At 43.5% G+C, this 14381-nt stretch overlaps 1 protein-coding gene across 1 annotated transcript; it reads left to right on the top strand.

Annotated features, from left to right (window-relative positions):
- The first annotated feature begins 10384 nt into the window (after positions 1 to 10384).
- On the top strand, positions 10385 to 11988 carry LOC119629880 (uncharacterized). Its single transcript, XM_038017399.1, has 3 exons — positions 10385 to 11530; positions 11613 to 11720; positions 11830 to 11988. The coding sequence occupies exons 1-3, from the start codon at positions 10385 to 10387 to the stop codon at positions 11986 to 11988; spliced, it is 1413 nt and encodes a 470-aa protein (XP_037873327.1).
- Positions 11989 to 14381: the final 2393 nt, after the last annotated feature.

Below are 14381 nucleotides of genomic sequence, written 5' to 3'. Positions count from 1 at the left end.
ATTATACGAGTAGATTAATTAAATGAATCATTTCTTTAACCACTAACAGCATACTAATATTTTATCATAATTTTTTTTTTATATAACATATACTATTTTTTTGTCTGGTAGTGTACCACGGACGCGGACAAACGGTCGCGTTATCAGGATGTCCCGTTGGTGTCGGGTGTGACGGTAACCTGCTACCGTGTCATGCACTCGTGAATTATGAGATAGTTTGATCGTAAGGCATGAAAGAAGATCATTGATAGATAGATACACGAGTGATGATCAAAAAAAATATAAACCTTTACTGAAAGTACTCGATTTTTTACAACTTTACGCAGACATATGGAAGTTCTCGTAGACTAAAGGATAAAGATGCTTCGTCGATTGTTGTTTGTTACAACTAAGCACACAAGCAAGAGATAATAATCGAAATAAGCTAAATATTTTTCGGGAAGAAATAGCATAAGAATTTATTCGGAGGTTTATTTTATGAATAAAAAAACGTTTATAAAAGTAATCTACGTAAGCTTGCTTGGCTCAAGCTGTCAGCTCTAACCGAAACATCTCTACCTAGTATCTACTTAAATAAGTACTACTAGTATTTTGCACTACCTTAGTGTATATACATAAGTCCGGTTCATACTTTTTAATGGCAAAAGATTCCAAGGTGCTAAATGCCAAGCAATTGTTTTTTTTTAATACATTGCATTATTGGATGAACAAATGATAAGATGGTTTGGTGAACTGTTGTGAAATTAACAATAATAATTGTGTGAGAGTCGACCTCTGCAGAATCCAATCAGCATGGATATCGGTCAAGGCGTCCAGGCGATGCCTGCAATTATTTGTTAATAAAACCCACGCCCTGTATTGTTCTACAAAGCTTTTAGGGTTGGCGTGGAATTCCACTTAGCTACAACTCGCACTGTGGTCTCACCAATTCACCGTCTTGCTCCTTCACTAATATCTGACTACCCTACTGACTTTTAACGTATCGTTTAGATTTGTATGAAAGTAGGAAGATTGCTTATTTCATCAGAAATGTCAAATTATAGTCGTTTTTCATAGACTAGAGGTCCCGCAGTAGTCGAAATTCGACTATAATTAATGGGAATTGTAAGTTTGTACCCTATTATGATTGTATTTTATACTTCTATAATCACAAATTTCGCCAAGACTACACTATAAAAAATATTAACAATGACAAACCATATTCTATTCTCATTTTGACAACAGACGTCAAGAACAAAAGTTTGACAATAAATAGTATGCATGCGTGTGTGCATCAAATACATGGTATGTAGTGTGTGTAATGTTTTCTTTATTGATTTAATGTATCTTTTATGCATTATTTTAAAAAAATATTAGCATTGCGCACTTCTTCTCTATATTCTCTATAAGTGTCGAAAATTTCATACTCCTCCGTCCGCGCAATTTTCGTAAAAAGGGATACAAAGTTTTTGCTTCACGTATTAATATATAGATAACGATGAATGTAGCGTGAATAAAATATTTGTTATTAAATTGAAAATGTTCTGAAAGATCATGAACATTTCCGATACGTTTGTTGGAATACATACTCCAGTTATTAAAAAAAACATTAATTGGTCATATGCAGACACGCCTTATGTTTGGTTCACTTTGTTACGACGTCATAAGTCAGTACACGGACTCTGGATAGTTGCGAAGTGAGACTTAATTTTTTGTTTTATTTATTTCATTTTATTTTTGGCAACCTTAAGCTTATGTCATGTACGTACGTACGCTCAAAGTTTTAATCTCAATATAATGAACATCTATAAACTTCACTAATTGAATTGGTGGTATTTGAAAACGAACGTTATTTTTAAAGGCATAAGGCACGGTGATAAAATCTCAAAAATGAATTTAAGTTTGTACGTTGAGTACAAACAGGATTCATTGTGATTCGAACGAATTTGCATGAGATACGAAAGTCGAAGCGTCACGGATAGGAGTTGAATGATTTGTAAATATTCGTCATTGATAAAATTTATGATGAATATAATAAATAATCAACAACTATTAAAATATCAATGTATTAATTTAGAAGCGTTACCAGTTATAAAGGCACGTAGGGTAGTATCATCTGATGAAAATCAAAATATTGATTTTTATTGGTGCAGCGAGCGACCTCACATAACATAGTCCTGCGTATTTCTGCCATGAAGCAGTGATAAATTGAGGCCGTCAGCGCAAAAGTGGCCTAAGCTTATCATAGTTAGCATGGAGGCAATTAGGTTTGAAAAAGACAATACACGCAAAAATAATGTATACAAAGTTATCTGTTATGTATGGGTGAAACTATGGATAGGCCGGTTTTGCGTCAAATTTATTATATTTTAAATAAATTCCAATACAAAAAAAATGTGGGTTAGACCACTTTTGCGCTGATGACCTCAATTATGAATCGAAAAAAAAAAACATAGTCATTAGGAATACTTATATAGAAGGTAATGTTTTAATTACTACTTGAAATGGTAAGAAGAAATTTCTCGCATCAAAACACACACTAAAATTCTAACTAGAAAGATAAATTAGGTAGGTAGAAACGAAACTCTTCATTATTTAATTGATAAACTAAATGCTAAGATTAAGCAGTGAGCCAATAAATAATTTAGCTAGTTCGTTCGCCCACACAATCTGTTTCGCAATGCATTCGTTTAGTGCTGATAGTTCAAGCTTAGTGAGTCAGAGATGCGCCCGCGCCTCTCCTTAATGATGCTCTTAAGTTAGAGCTATACGGTATCCTCCAACCAATAATATCCTCCTCCATGCGTCGATGTCCCCAGAACTACTTATGACTTTCTATAACTAATATGTTTAATTCTAATTTCGTGCTTAGACAGGTGTACGAGCTCACCATCCACCTGGTTTAAAGTGGTTACCAGAGGTCATAGATATCTACAACGTAAATGCCGCCACCTACCTTGAGATATAAGTTCTAGGGTCTTAGTTTTTATAGTGCAACGGCTGCCCCAGTTTTTGAACCGAAACGCATTACTGCTTCACGGCAGAAACAGGCGGGGTGGCGGTACCTACCCGTACAAACTCACAAGACGTCCTACCACCAGTAAAAAAATTTAAAAATGCAAAATTTAAAAATGTCATGATTAGATTTTCGTATCTGGGTAGGACAACCGTAATTTACATAATTAAGACGGCAATCAATATCGGTAACAAGATTCATTGCTGCGAAAAGAGTTGGATTGGAGAACCCGATGATGATGTGAGGAATCGTAGACGTAATTTTGTTATTTAATCTTCACGAATGGCACCTGAATCTCGATAACGGAATTGACTTAGGGAAAATCTGTGTTTGTGAATAAAGACCATAACTGTCAGATACCCAACCATCAATAACACAAACAAAACAATCGCGTCCGCGTCGACAATTTGATCTATTACACAAAAAAAAAGTCGAATAACGGTGCATTCTGAATAATTACAACAAAAAGCATTAAAAAACTGGACATAACATCTGCGCGTACTGGCGTTTTATGTTCGTTTTTTTCTTCTTTCCTATTCACGGATTTGGTAACTTGACTACCGCTTGATCAAATGACATATCGACTATACAGGAATGAACCTATTAATTTGTATGAAAAAGGGAGTTATTTATGCGTACGTTGTTCATAAGCATGCTTACTTAAGACGAACTCAAATGAACGTATCACTGTCTTGATGTTTTCCGTATCGCCCATCATCTTAATCTCGAATGTTCGAATTTTGAAGTCTATTATCAGTATTGTAGGCTGAGGATCATGCGGCCCAACTGATAGTGAGTAGTGAGGGTGTGGACGCGCCCAACGCCAGGAGCACAACTAGGCCGCTGCTTACCATTTGAATAAGGACTTATTGTAGCGCTTGCGTAACACTGAGGAAAGAAATTAATTCCATTGCCGTATGGTATGTGGTAAAAAAGATATTTTTTTTGCCTTAGTAGACAGACACAGTGGTTACCATCGTCCATGGACTTCAACAATGCCAGGGGCAGAGCCAAGCCGCTGCCTACCGCTAAGTACTCTCCACAAGCTTCGTTTGGAGAAGGATATGTCATAGCACTCGGGAAATACCATGGAGGGGAGCTCATTCCAAAACTGGATGGCATGTGACAAAAAAGATCCCTGGAAACGCACTGTGGATGAACGCAGCGGCTCTAAGTAGTATGGATTATTATGGATGAACTCTGAGAACAATGTGGATCAACGCAGTGTTTCTAAGCAGCAGATAAAAAGTACATCTGTTAATATGACCTCATCGAAGTTGCAAAATTCACTTTATTATTGAAGTTGCGAAATTACTTAATGCAAGACGGATCATGAGCTCTTCTAGTCACAAGCCTCTACCAGAACTTAAGAAAATAACTTTTCAACTTCGGACTACATAAGTGAAAAGGACACATCTAAAGATCCACAGTCTAAATTCCATTTATAATATACCGGGGCACGTGTTTGTACCATAGGTTTGTACTTAAGCGGTCGCTTGAAATTTGCATAAGAATGCGTAAATACACGACAAACAACGATAATACACAAACGTACCTTATGTGGTACTTACATGTATTGTGTTGTAATATATTTAGATGCTGGTACTAGAACGTCTACTCAAGGTGCTACGTAGTGATTTGCTTGGATATTTTGCTACGAATCTGCCTTTCATTCTTGGCTAGAAGAACAAGAAGAAAGCGACAGATATTCATTTACGTATATAGTACCCTAGGATTAGCCATAGGGGCTTGTTAGATCAGATATAATATTTCATCGGTTATAGGACTTTTGTCGAATGCCAATATTACCTAAATGCTATATTCTTGTATTACCAATGTATAAGCAATTTTCACGATTCTAATCTAACGTGGCGTAGTGAGTGTAACGCCCTGTTTATCCGTATCGAATGATGAGACTATCAATTGTACCGGACTTCGATTTCTGATAACCGGTTACCATTTTTTTTCAACGTTCAAACTACCTACTTCTTAAATGTTCGAACTACATACTTGTAAAATGTTATTTAAAAAAAACATATTTTCAGAGATTTTTAATTCATTTATTGCTCTAGATATGTACTCACGGTTCGGGTTTAGTATAAGTGGTTACTAAGGCCAATCAAAAACCATAATGTTAATGCCATCGCCCAACTTCATAAACAAAATATGTATCAATGACGTCCCGACTGAAAAAAACAAAAGCGGGCGTATAATACGCCCAATCCCCAGTACTATTATATAAATTACTGTTGAAATTACTTAAAATCTTTGTCCAAATACTAATTTGTTAGTTGTAATTACGAAAATAATGTCTTTGAAGGTAAGATTGCGTTCCATAAATACAGATTTATTTTATATTTTTCTGATGAAATAAATAATAACTGCTACCAATGCTGATCCCAGCCCCGTGAGAACGGAGAAAAATCAATTTGCAATAGTATAACTATGCATATTAAATTCCAGTGTCCTAAAAATCGCACACCGGCTTACGGGACCAAGTTTTTTGTGTGCCACCCCACAATTTTTTATTTCTTTATTCAAATTGTAAGGTAACTCACCCCTGAGTTTTTTAGTCAAACAATAGTTTCTTTTCTTCTCTGGGCTGTGTAATTTATTTTTTTAACAGTCCAAGTCTCGAATCGCCCGGGGTCATAGGTAAGGTTTAGTGTTGTTCTCATGGTGATTTTTGTAGAATCGTTTTTATCAATTCGTACATCTGCCCAGTCCGATATGTTTGCAGGAAGATTACGCGTGAGAACTGAATGTTTTTTTATTTAAATTTTACATCTATTTCACTAGGTACTCTACGTTTTATCGGTAGAATTAGTGTATTCCTTTTCATGTCTCAAGGCATTTATTTTGTGATGTCTGATGGTCTTGGTCCGATGGATGGTCCTTTGTGTTGACCGTAGGCCTGGTCCGTAAGTTCAAAATCGCTCAGCGTACTACGGAAAGGTGTATGCTCGGAGTTGCTTTGATGGATTGAGTCAGAAATGAGGAAATCTGTCAAAGAACCAAAGTAACCGATATAGCCTAAAGATTAGCAAGCTGAAGTGGCAATGGGCCGGACATACGTGTCGCAGAACCGATGGCCGATGGAGCAGTCGCGTTCTGGACTGGAGACCACGTACCGGTAAGCGCAGCGTTGGACGTCCCCCTGTCCGGTGGACCGGATGCCTTGCGACGATATGCTGGAGAAGATTGGATGCGGAAGACGGAGGATCGTTCATTGTGGCGGACTATGGGAGAGGCCTACATCCAGCAGTGGAGAGATACAGGCTGATGATGATAGTCCTGGTAGGTGAACACCAGATAAACTGTGACATAGTTTGCCTGCCCAATGCAAACAAAATTATAATCATCATTATATTTACGACTTGATTGAAACTTGACTTGAAAACATATTTACAAGAGGTTTCATATCAATTCAAATTGATTTATATGAAGACTAATTATATAAATGAATACCATAAAAATGAAATATTACTTTCAAGCATTACGAAACATAATCATAGAAATACCTTCAATTCAACTAATTGATAATGTTTACGTTCGATTTTGCCTTTAAGTAATTCCTTTCCGTTCATTTAATGTGCTTCACTGCTGGTTGTATTTTCGAAACCAACACTATTATCAATAGAAAATTCAATAAAATTCATATTATATTTCTTTTATGTTGTTTTTAATAAGTTAGTTATTGAGCAACTTCTGACTGATGGGCATATTTATAGCAGAAATGAAATCAACATTAGGCACTAAATTGAATACATTATACGTTTGCTAGTGTTAAATGCTCATTGGAGCCCTTATCAATATTGATGTTGTCACTCCCACTGAACACAGTGACATACATAGAGCACATACCCGAAACGGAAAGAACCCTGGGTTTCTTTCTGTCTCTTCGCAGTGGTGAAATTGCTTTCCAAATCGAGGCTAAATTTATGATTATTTGAAAGAGCTAACAAAGACTCACTTGCAAAAAACTGACAGCCTTATAAGGAAAATTAAGAGAATAGAGAAAGAATAGGGAAAGTAGATTTTTTTATTGCTTATTTGTGTGGACGAGCTCGCAGCCCACCTGGTGTTAAGTGGTTACTGGAGCCCATAGACATCTACAACGTAAATGCGCCACACACCTTGTTAAGATATACGTTCTAAGGTCTCAGTATAGTTACAACAGCTGCCCCGCCCTTCAAACCGAAACGAATTACTGCTTCACGGCAGAAATAAATGGGGCGGTGGTACCTACCCGTGCGGACTCACAAGAGGTCCTACCATCAGTAATTACGCAAATTGTAATTTTGAGAGTTTGATTTTTATTAGACGATATTATTCCTTCACCGTGGAAGTCAATCGTGAACATTTGTTAAGTACGTATTTCATTAGAAAAATTGGTACCCGCCTGCGGGATTCGAACACCGATGTATCGCTTGATACGAATGCACCGGGTAACTTATCCTTTAGGCCACGACGACTTCTTATCACTTTGTATATGGTGTATGGTATATTGTGTATATGGTGGCATACGTATTTCAAAATAAAAATCAAATAGTTTTCGATTTAAGTAGGCCTTCCCAGATGGTTTTAATAGACACGGTCTTATGTCTTCGATTGGATTCGCTCACTTCGACATGAAAGACATAACTGCTCTGCGGCAGCAATTGAGCATCTTTAAACGCGCTGTCACTAGTCGCAAGCCTTACCGCCTAAAACTACCATTAGAATTAACTTCTCGAGAAGCTCATCAATCCTCGTCAAAGACTTCACCAATCAGACCAATAAGGCATAGAACACATCGCGTAAAACAAAAAACGCATTGTCCCATGACGTCACGCCGATAACACATTTACGAGCGCCCGCATGCAACGCACAGGACAATATAGAGGACAATCGATAATGCTAAACGAACACGTGTGTACCGGTCTATTGTTTTTGTTTTCAACGATGTTTAAACGATTATCCTGTTTTAAGGTTGTCGTACGCAGGATCTAGATATCGGTACTTGGTTCAATTGAATTCTTTTTTTTTGCCTAATTATAAGCGTAATTTCGTTGGTGTAATGTCTAATTTGTCATTTAATACTACCAATGGGTTTTGGCCTCCGACAATTAGCAACCGGATCCTGCGCCATCCGCACTTGAGCCTCCGTGCCTTCATCGCCCTTAGAATATTTTGATCATCAAAAATTTGTCATCTAATTTCATTTATACTTAGAACTTAATTTAAAACTATATGAGTTAAAAATTTGTCAACTAATTTCATTTATTATCAGGATATAAATCTATGAGTTTAACATGTGGTCAGCTGTGTGAGTCTGAAATATGACCAACAGGGTACTGCGATGACCAATCGACATTTACCTGAAGCAGGGCGTATTGTCAGCCGAAACTACTTACACCCAACTTACTCGAGGTTCATGTTGGGTGGGACAGCTGTTCAAACCAATGCAATTGGAACTCCGACTTGACCTTTTGTTCGCGACGGACATGAATAAATATAAGATTAGAAGAGATACTGTTCGCGACGAACATAAAAATCATAGTTGGTCCCGACGGACATTCGGAAAAATTAGAAATAGTTTTAGAATAAGTAAATAGATAAAGAATGTCCGTAATGAATGAATAAAGGTGTCCGTAAATAGATAGTAAAGGACAGGGGAAATAAATAGTTATGTTAAAAATAAGTTAGCATAAAAATGTGAATAGAGATAGTTAAAAATAGATGTAAGTAAATTTGTAAATATTTGTTTGAAAATAAAGATTGGTCCTCGTGGTCTTTAATTTGGCGTGGGAACGCAGGAGCGAGTCACAATACGGGCGAGCACTAATGGAGCGACACGGCAAACAATAGGCTAGCGAGGCGGCCGAGAAAACAATAGACGCCCACCGTGATCGGACTCATAATAGCGCTGGCCGAGTGCGTGTGGGCTACCATAAATAAGGGGCCTACCTCGCTGCAAATTCATCACACATACCCCGGGGTACCAGTGCGAGTGACGGACGTGTGAACTAAGGCTGTGCTGACTTGGATACTCTCCTCATCGCGAGTGTACAAAACTCTTGGAAGTTCTGTGTAGGCGCGCTGTCAACGCTCCGAACAGAACAAATTCGGGACCCGGGACCAGGTAAGTCGAACGACACTTTATTTCTTAACATTTGTTAATTGCGGGTAGGTGTCGTTCATACCTGTTAAGCTGCGTACTCACTTTATTCTGAGAATAAAATTGAGTTACGTTAGCGCCGCTGAGTCTGGCCACCTGTGTCCGATCCCAGTCCTCCCCTACCCTTCGGGGCTAGGAAGGGCTGAATTCTAAACCCGAACTGGCAGTCGGATCAGTATAGGCTAGAGTACATGGGTGTAGGTGCCTTAGTTAGTTTAGTTTAGATTAGTGTAAATAATAGTTTTTAGTTAGTATAGTTACCACCATAGTTTCCACCCCCTTAGTCTCAGTTAAACCTAGTTTTGATAAATTAATAAATAAATAAAAATAAAAAAATCAATTAAATTAATTCATTTTAAATTAATAGTCTGCTCTCAGCTTTACAACAATCCCTTATCGCATCACTTGTTTTGCCACATCTATAGCCAATAGGAATCGTTGTTTTATTTTAAATTGAAATAACACACATTCCTTCTTCCAAATTACAGAATTCCTCCATTTCTACCCTCTTTCACTTTAATATTTTTAGATTTCAATACATTTAATTTTTTTTACCTTAATTTAGCTACGTAATCCGACTGACGACTGCCCATAGATTGTAAGCTTACCTTTACGTTTTATGTTAGTAGTATTAAATTAAATTTTTAGTGACCGATTTAACCTGCCTGTTCGTCTTGTTTGTTCGTGAAAAAGCTGATGTTAATTTAACTAACACCAGTAATTTCCAAATTATTCTTTGTTTGTTTGTTTGTTTCTGGGTCGCATTGACTTGGTGAGTAAGTCGGTAGGGAGCAGCGGTATTGATCGCGCGACCGTGGGCTCGGGCTTGACATCGATCTCACTGATCTGGTGTTAGGTTCGTGGCTCCCGGTCGAAGCCGTGGTCAGCGGCTGCCTGCAGACAACCCGCTGACTCAATGCATGACTACGTATGTTCGTTGTCTGTTATCGTATTATTGTATGGTATTGTGTAGTTAGTTCTTTTACTTCTTTTATTACTTATTTTATTCGAATTCTTTCCAAATTAGCAAGTTTATATAGTCCAATAGTTATATAAGTAGCATCAATAGACCGGAACCATATTTATATATAATATTATTTATAAGTATTTATTCAGTCGGTCTGAACCCCCGTAAGGGATTGTATCTTTATATATTTCTAATTCATTTGTAATTTAATAAGGCACTGATGCCTGGTGACCCTGCTGCTGCCCACTAGATAGCCAATATCATGTCGGGGGGGACATCTCCCCCCATTATCAGCACGCCCGGTCCGTCCCGCAAGGGACGCCAAGCGATGGCGGGAATTTTCGCCCATCGCTCCCAACCCACCGGCCCGGAAATGGACTCCGGAAAGGACGACCGGCCCAGGCCTTCGGTCGCAGCCCAGGGGACTCCGAGGATTCGTCCAGAGGAAACTTCGTCTCCCCCGTTGACGGATCGCTCTGGACCCCCTCGGCCGCGAAAGAAGGTCAGATCCGAGTCCGACCGAAGCATTTCCGAAGCCCAGGACAAACGACCCCGAATTGGACCCTCGTCCAAATCAATAAATGAAGCCGAAGAGGATGAGGACAGCGAGGAGACTTCCTACGAGACAACGGACTCAGAATATGAGTCCGATGTAACTCATTCTTCTCGCTCCTCTTCTTCCTCGAGTAAGGAGTCCCCCCCCACTCGCAAGCCCATTCCCAGACCGAGGATGTGTGTCGAGACGGCCGTGGCTGCAGCAGCTAAGCAGCTGCGTACGCCTCCTCGGTCTCCCTCTCCTCCAATCTCACCCATTCCAACAATCCCGCGCAGAGGTGCCCCCATTACAAGCTGCACAGTGGGCAACCTTGAATCAACAAGGTACATGGACCTCGAACATTCCAAACCTACGACCGGTGCACCCGAGTCCCCGACCCCTTCAACTTCATACGCTGCTATGGCAGCCAAGCAATTCGCTCCCACCAAAAATACTCAATGTAATCCCCCTGCTCCAGGTAAGTCCGGTAACAGCGTGGTCCCCCGCCGCCATCCCCCTATTATGGTCGAGGCGCTCCCCAATTGGTCCCGCCATATGGCGGCCTTAAGGGAGCGCTTGGGGAGGGCCCCATCTGTGCGTCCATATGGAACAGGGTTTCGATTTCTGCCTGCGTCGGGAGAAGAATATAGGGTTGTCCAGGCCTATCTCGTCGGGGTCTCCTCCACAGACAATGCCATTAAATGGTATTGTTACGCGTTGGAGGAGGAGATCCCGGCGAGGGTGGCTATTCGAGGACTGCCTGCCGACACCGACCCGACAGAAATCGTTAACTCCCTGAAGGAGCTAGGGTTTCCGGCTCGCTACGCGCGGTGTATACGGGCCAAGAGAGGGCGGCCAGGTTGCGTCTTTTACGTAACCTTGGACCACCTCTCGAAAGATGACCTCGCCCGCTTGTACGCAGTTGAAGAACTGATGTACTTGCCGGGGGTGTCAGTTGAGGGATGGCGTTCGAGCCGAGGACCTGCGCAGTGTCATCGCTGCCAGGCCTTCGGACACGCCTCCAGCAACTGCCACCGAGCGGTCCGCTGCGTACGATGTGCGGGTGAGCACATCGTGGCGGACTGCCCGAGGCCAAGGGAGGGACCCTTCACCTGTGCCAACTGCGGGAGGGGCCATGCCGCTGTTGACAAGCGGTGTGTGGTCTACCGCAGGAGGGCACGGATGATGGGGGTCACTATTCCTCCCCCCGTACCGCCAGCGACGCGTGCCGTTCAAGCCCCTACCCCCGCTCCACGTATCGCTCCACTCCCATCTCGGAAGGGCAAGGGCAAGGGAAAGACATCCCAAGCCCCTACTCTCCCTCCGGTTAACAGACAACCTGCCACTGTGGAGGCCAGCCCAACAGCGGCCACCCTAATGGCAGAGGCGAACCCACAGCGACAGGCTACAAAGCCGCGACCTGCCCCTCGTGTTAGCAACAAGGCAGTGTTTAATTTGCAACCTGCCCTAACCAAAACCCAAAAAAAAAATAAAAAGAAAAAAATAAAGGCCAAAGAAAGGAAAAAAAAGGAAATGGAAGAAGCAGCTGCCCTTAGGGAAGGCCAAGTTGCGCCAACGAATGAACCTCCGATAACGACTGAACCTCCATGCCCCATGGAGACAATAGACATCGACCCGTCCCAGAACGTAAATATCACTCTGGGCGACCCACAGCCCCCACTACCACCCCGCCCGCAGAGAGAGCGGCGCAGTGGTCGACAGGACACGCAGCCTGCCGGCTTCGCTGCCTGGCTCCTCTCCCTGTGGGAGAAACTGTCCGAGGTGATCTCCGGAGTAATCCGAGAGATCGCCTCGGGAGCCAGTCCCTTCGGGGCCTTGCTCGCGGGGTTCTACCGGATGATTGCGCAGCTCAATGGCTAGCCAGGAGCTGCGCATCATCTATTGGAACCCCGACGGGATAGGGTCCCGGAGGTCGGAGCTGATCCGACTCGCCCAGGAGTATGACCCGCAGGTTATCCTCCTGGGTGAGACCAAGCTCAAACCTCGACAAGATTTTAGGATGCCCAACTACTTCGTGTACCGACGGGACGAACTGACCTCCAACGGGCGCCCGTTCAGGGGCACTGCGGCGCTCGTCAGGAGGGACGTGGTGCACGAGGAGCTTGAGCTACTGACCTTCACCTCTACCAGAACGGTCGGGGTGAGGGTCCACGTACCGGGGGCCGAATTGCGGATTTATGCCGCGTATCGACCCCCGGGTCCTGATTTTGTCGAGGACGATATTAGACGGGCCTTGAACCATGATCGCCATCCGGCCTTGGTGGTCGGGGACCTCAATGCGAAACATGTCGCTTGGGGCTCCCGAATCATCACGGCGCCCGGAAGGCGATTGTACGAGGATGCCGAAAGGGGGGACTACTGCGTGGTCGGCCCCAACGAACCCACCCACGTTCCAACGTTGGCCCGGTACCAACCGGACGTCTTGGACGTGTGTGTTCACAAGGGGCTACGGTGCCCTCTAGCGATAGAGGCACTGTACGACCTGAGTACCCCTCACCTACCGATCTTGGTCACGGTGGGTTTGGGGCTCACTCGGGTCGCGACATCCCCTCTCAGGCCTAGGGTCGACTGGCAGTCCTTTACGGGACTGCTGGCCGACCAATCCTTGTTTCAAGACCCGTCTACCCCTGATGAGGTCGACACGGCGGCTTCCCGTCTCGTCGACACCATCAGGGGAGCCCTGGACCAAGCGACGACTCTGGTACCCAGCGGGGGGCCCAGAGCGGAACTCCCGGTGCACCTCAAGACGTTAATTCGTCGGAAGAGGGCACTTAGGAGGCTCTGGGCGACATCTAGGTGTCCCAGGATTAAGCGCGAGCTAAACCGACTTGAGGATGAGCTGGCGACTAAGATGCGGACTTACCGGGGTGACACCTGGGAGGGGAGACTGTCGGACGCGTCCGACGACCGTACGATGGCCCCCCTTCACCGCATCTGTCGCCGGCTCACGAACAAGCCTTTCCCCACTTGCCCCTTGGAGGACGAGGGGGGAAGACGGTGTTTTACACCGTTGGCTCGTGCTGAAGTCCTGGCCAACTCGCTGGAGCGGCAGTTCACTCCGAATGTCTCTGCACCCTCGATGGTTGCATTCCATCGGGAGGTGTCAGAGGGCGTAATCCAACTCCTCAAACCGGAATCGCCGGGAGTCGAGCTGGGAGGTGACGATCTAGTCACTCCCAGGGAGGTGCGCCTCCTCATCAAGCTGATGAAGAGGCGCAAAGCCCCCGGCGAGGACGGTATTCCCCCCCTCGCCCTACAAAATCTCCCTCCTTCAATCGTGTCAGCAATGACACGATTGTTTAATTCCATTCTCAGGGTAGGACACTTCCCTGGAACTTGGAAATTGGGCAAGATTATCGTCTTGCCCAAACCCGGCAAGGACAGGAGAAAGCCCTCCAGTTACCGACCGATTACCTTGCTGTCGCACGTGGGCAAGTTGTTCGAGCGGCTGCTCCTGAGGAGAATATCGCCGTATATTCTCCTCAGGCCGGAGCAATTCGGCTTTAGAAGCGGCCACTCGACGACTCTGCAACTGACCCGTGTCCTGCATCACTTGGCGGACCGGCGAAACTCGCGCCAATACACGGTCGCGGTCCTTCTCGATATCGAGAAGGCCTTCGACCGTGTGTGGCACGAGGGGCTGGTCCACAAGCTGCGGGACGCGGGCCTACCGCACGCTCACGTGCGACTGCTCGGGTCGTAT

Source organism: Bombyx mori, chromosome 18, assembly GCF_030269925.1.
Source record: "Bombyx mori chromosome 18, ASM3026992v2".
NCBI classification, from domain to species: Eukaryota; Metazoa; Arthropoda; class Insecta; order Lepidoptera; family Bombycidae; genus Bombyx; species Bombyx mori.
The sequence above is the reverse complement of the archived record's forward strand: the minus strand, read 5'-3'. Positions and strand labels throughout refer to the sequence as shown.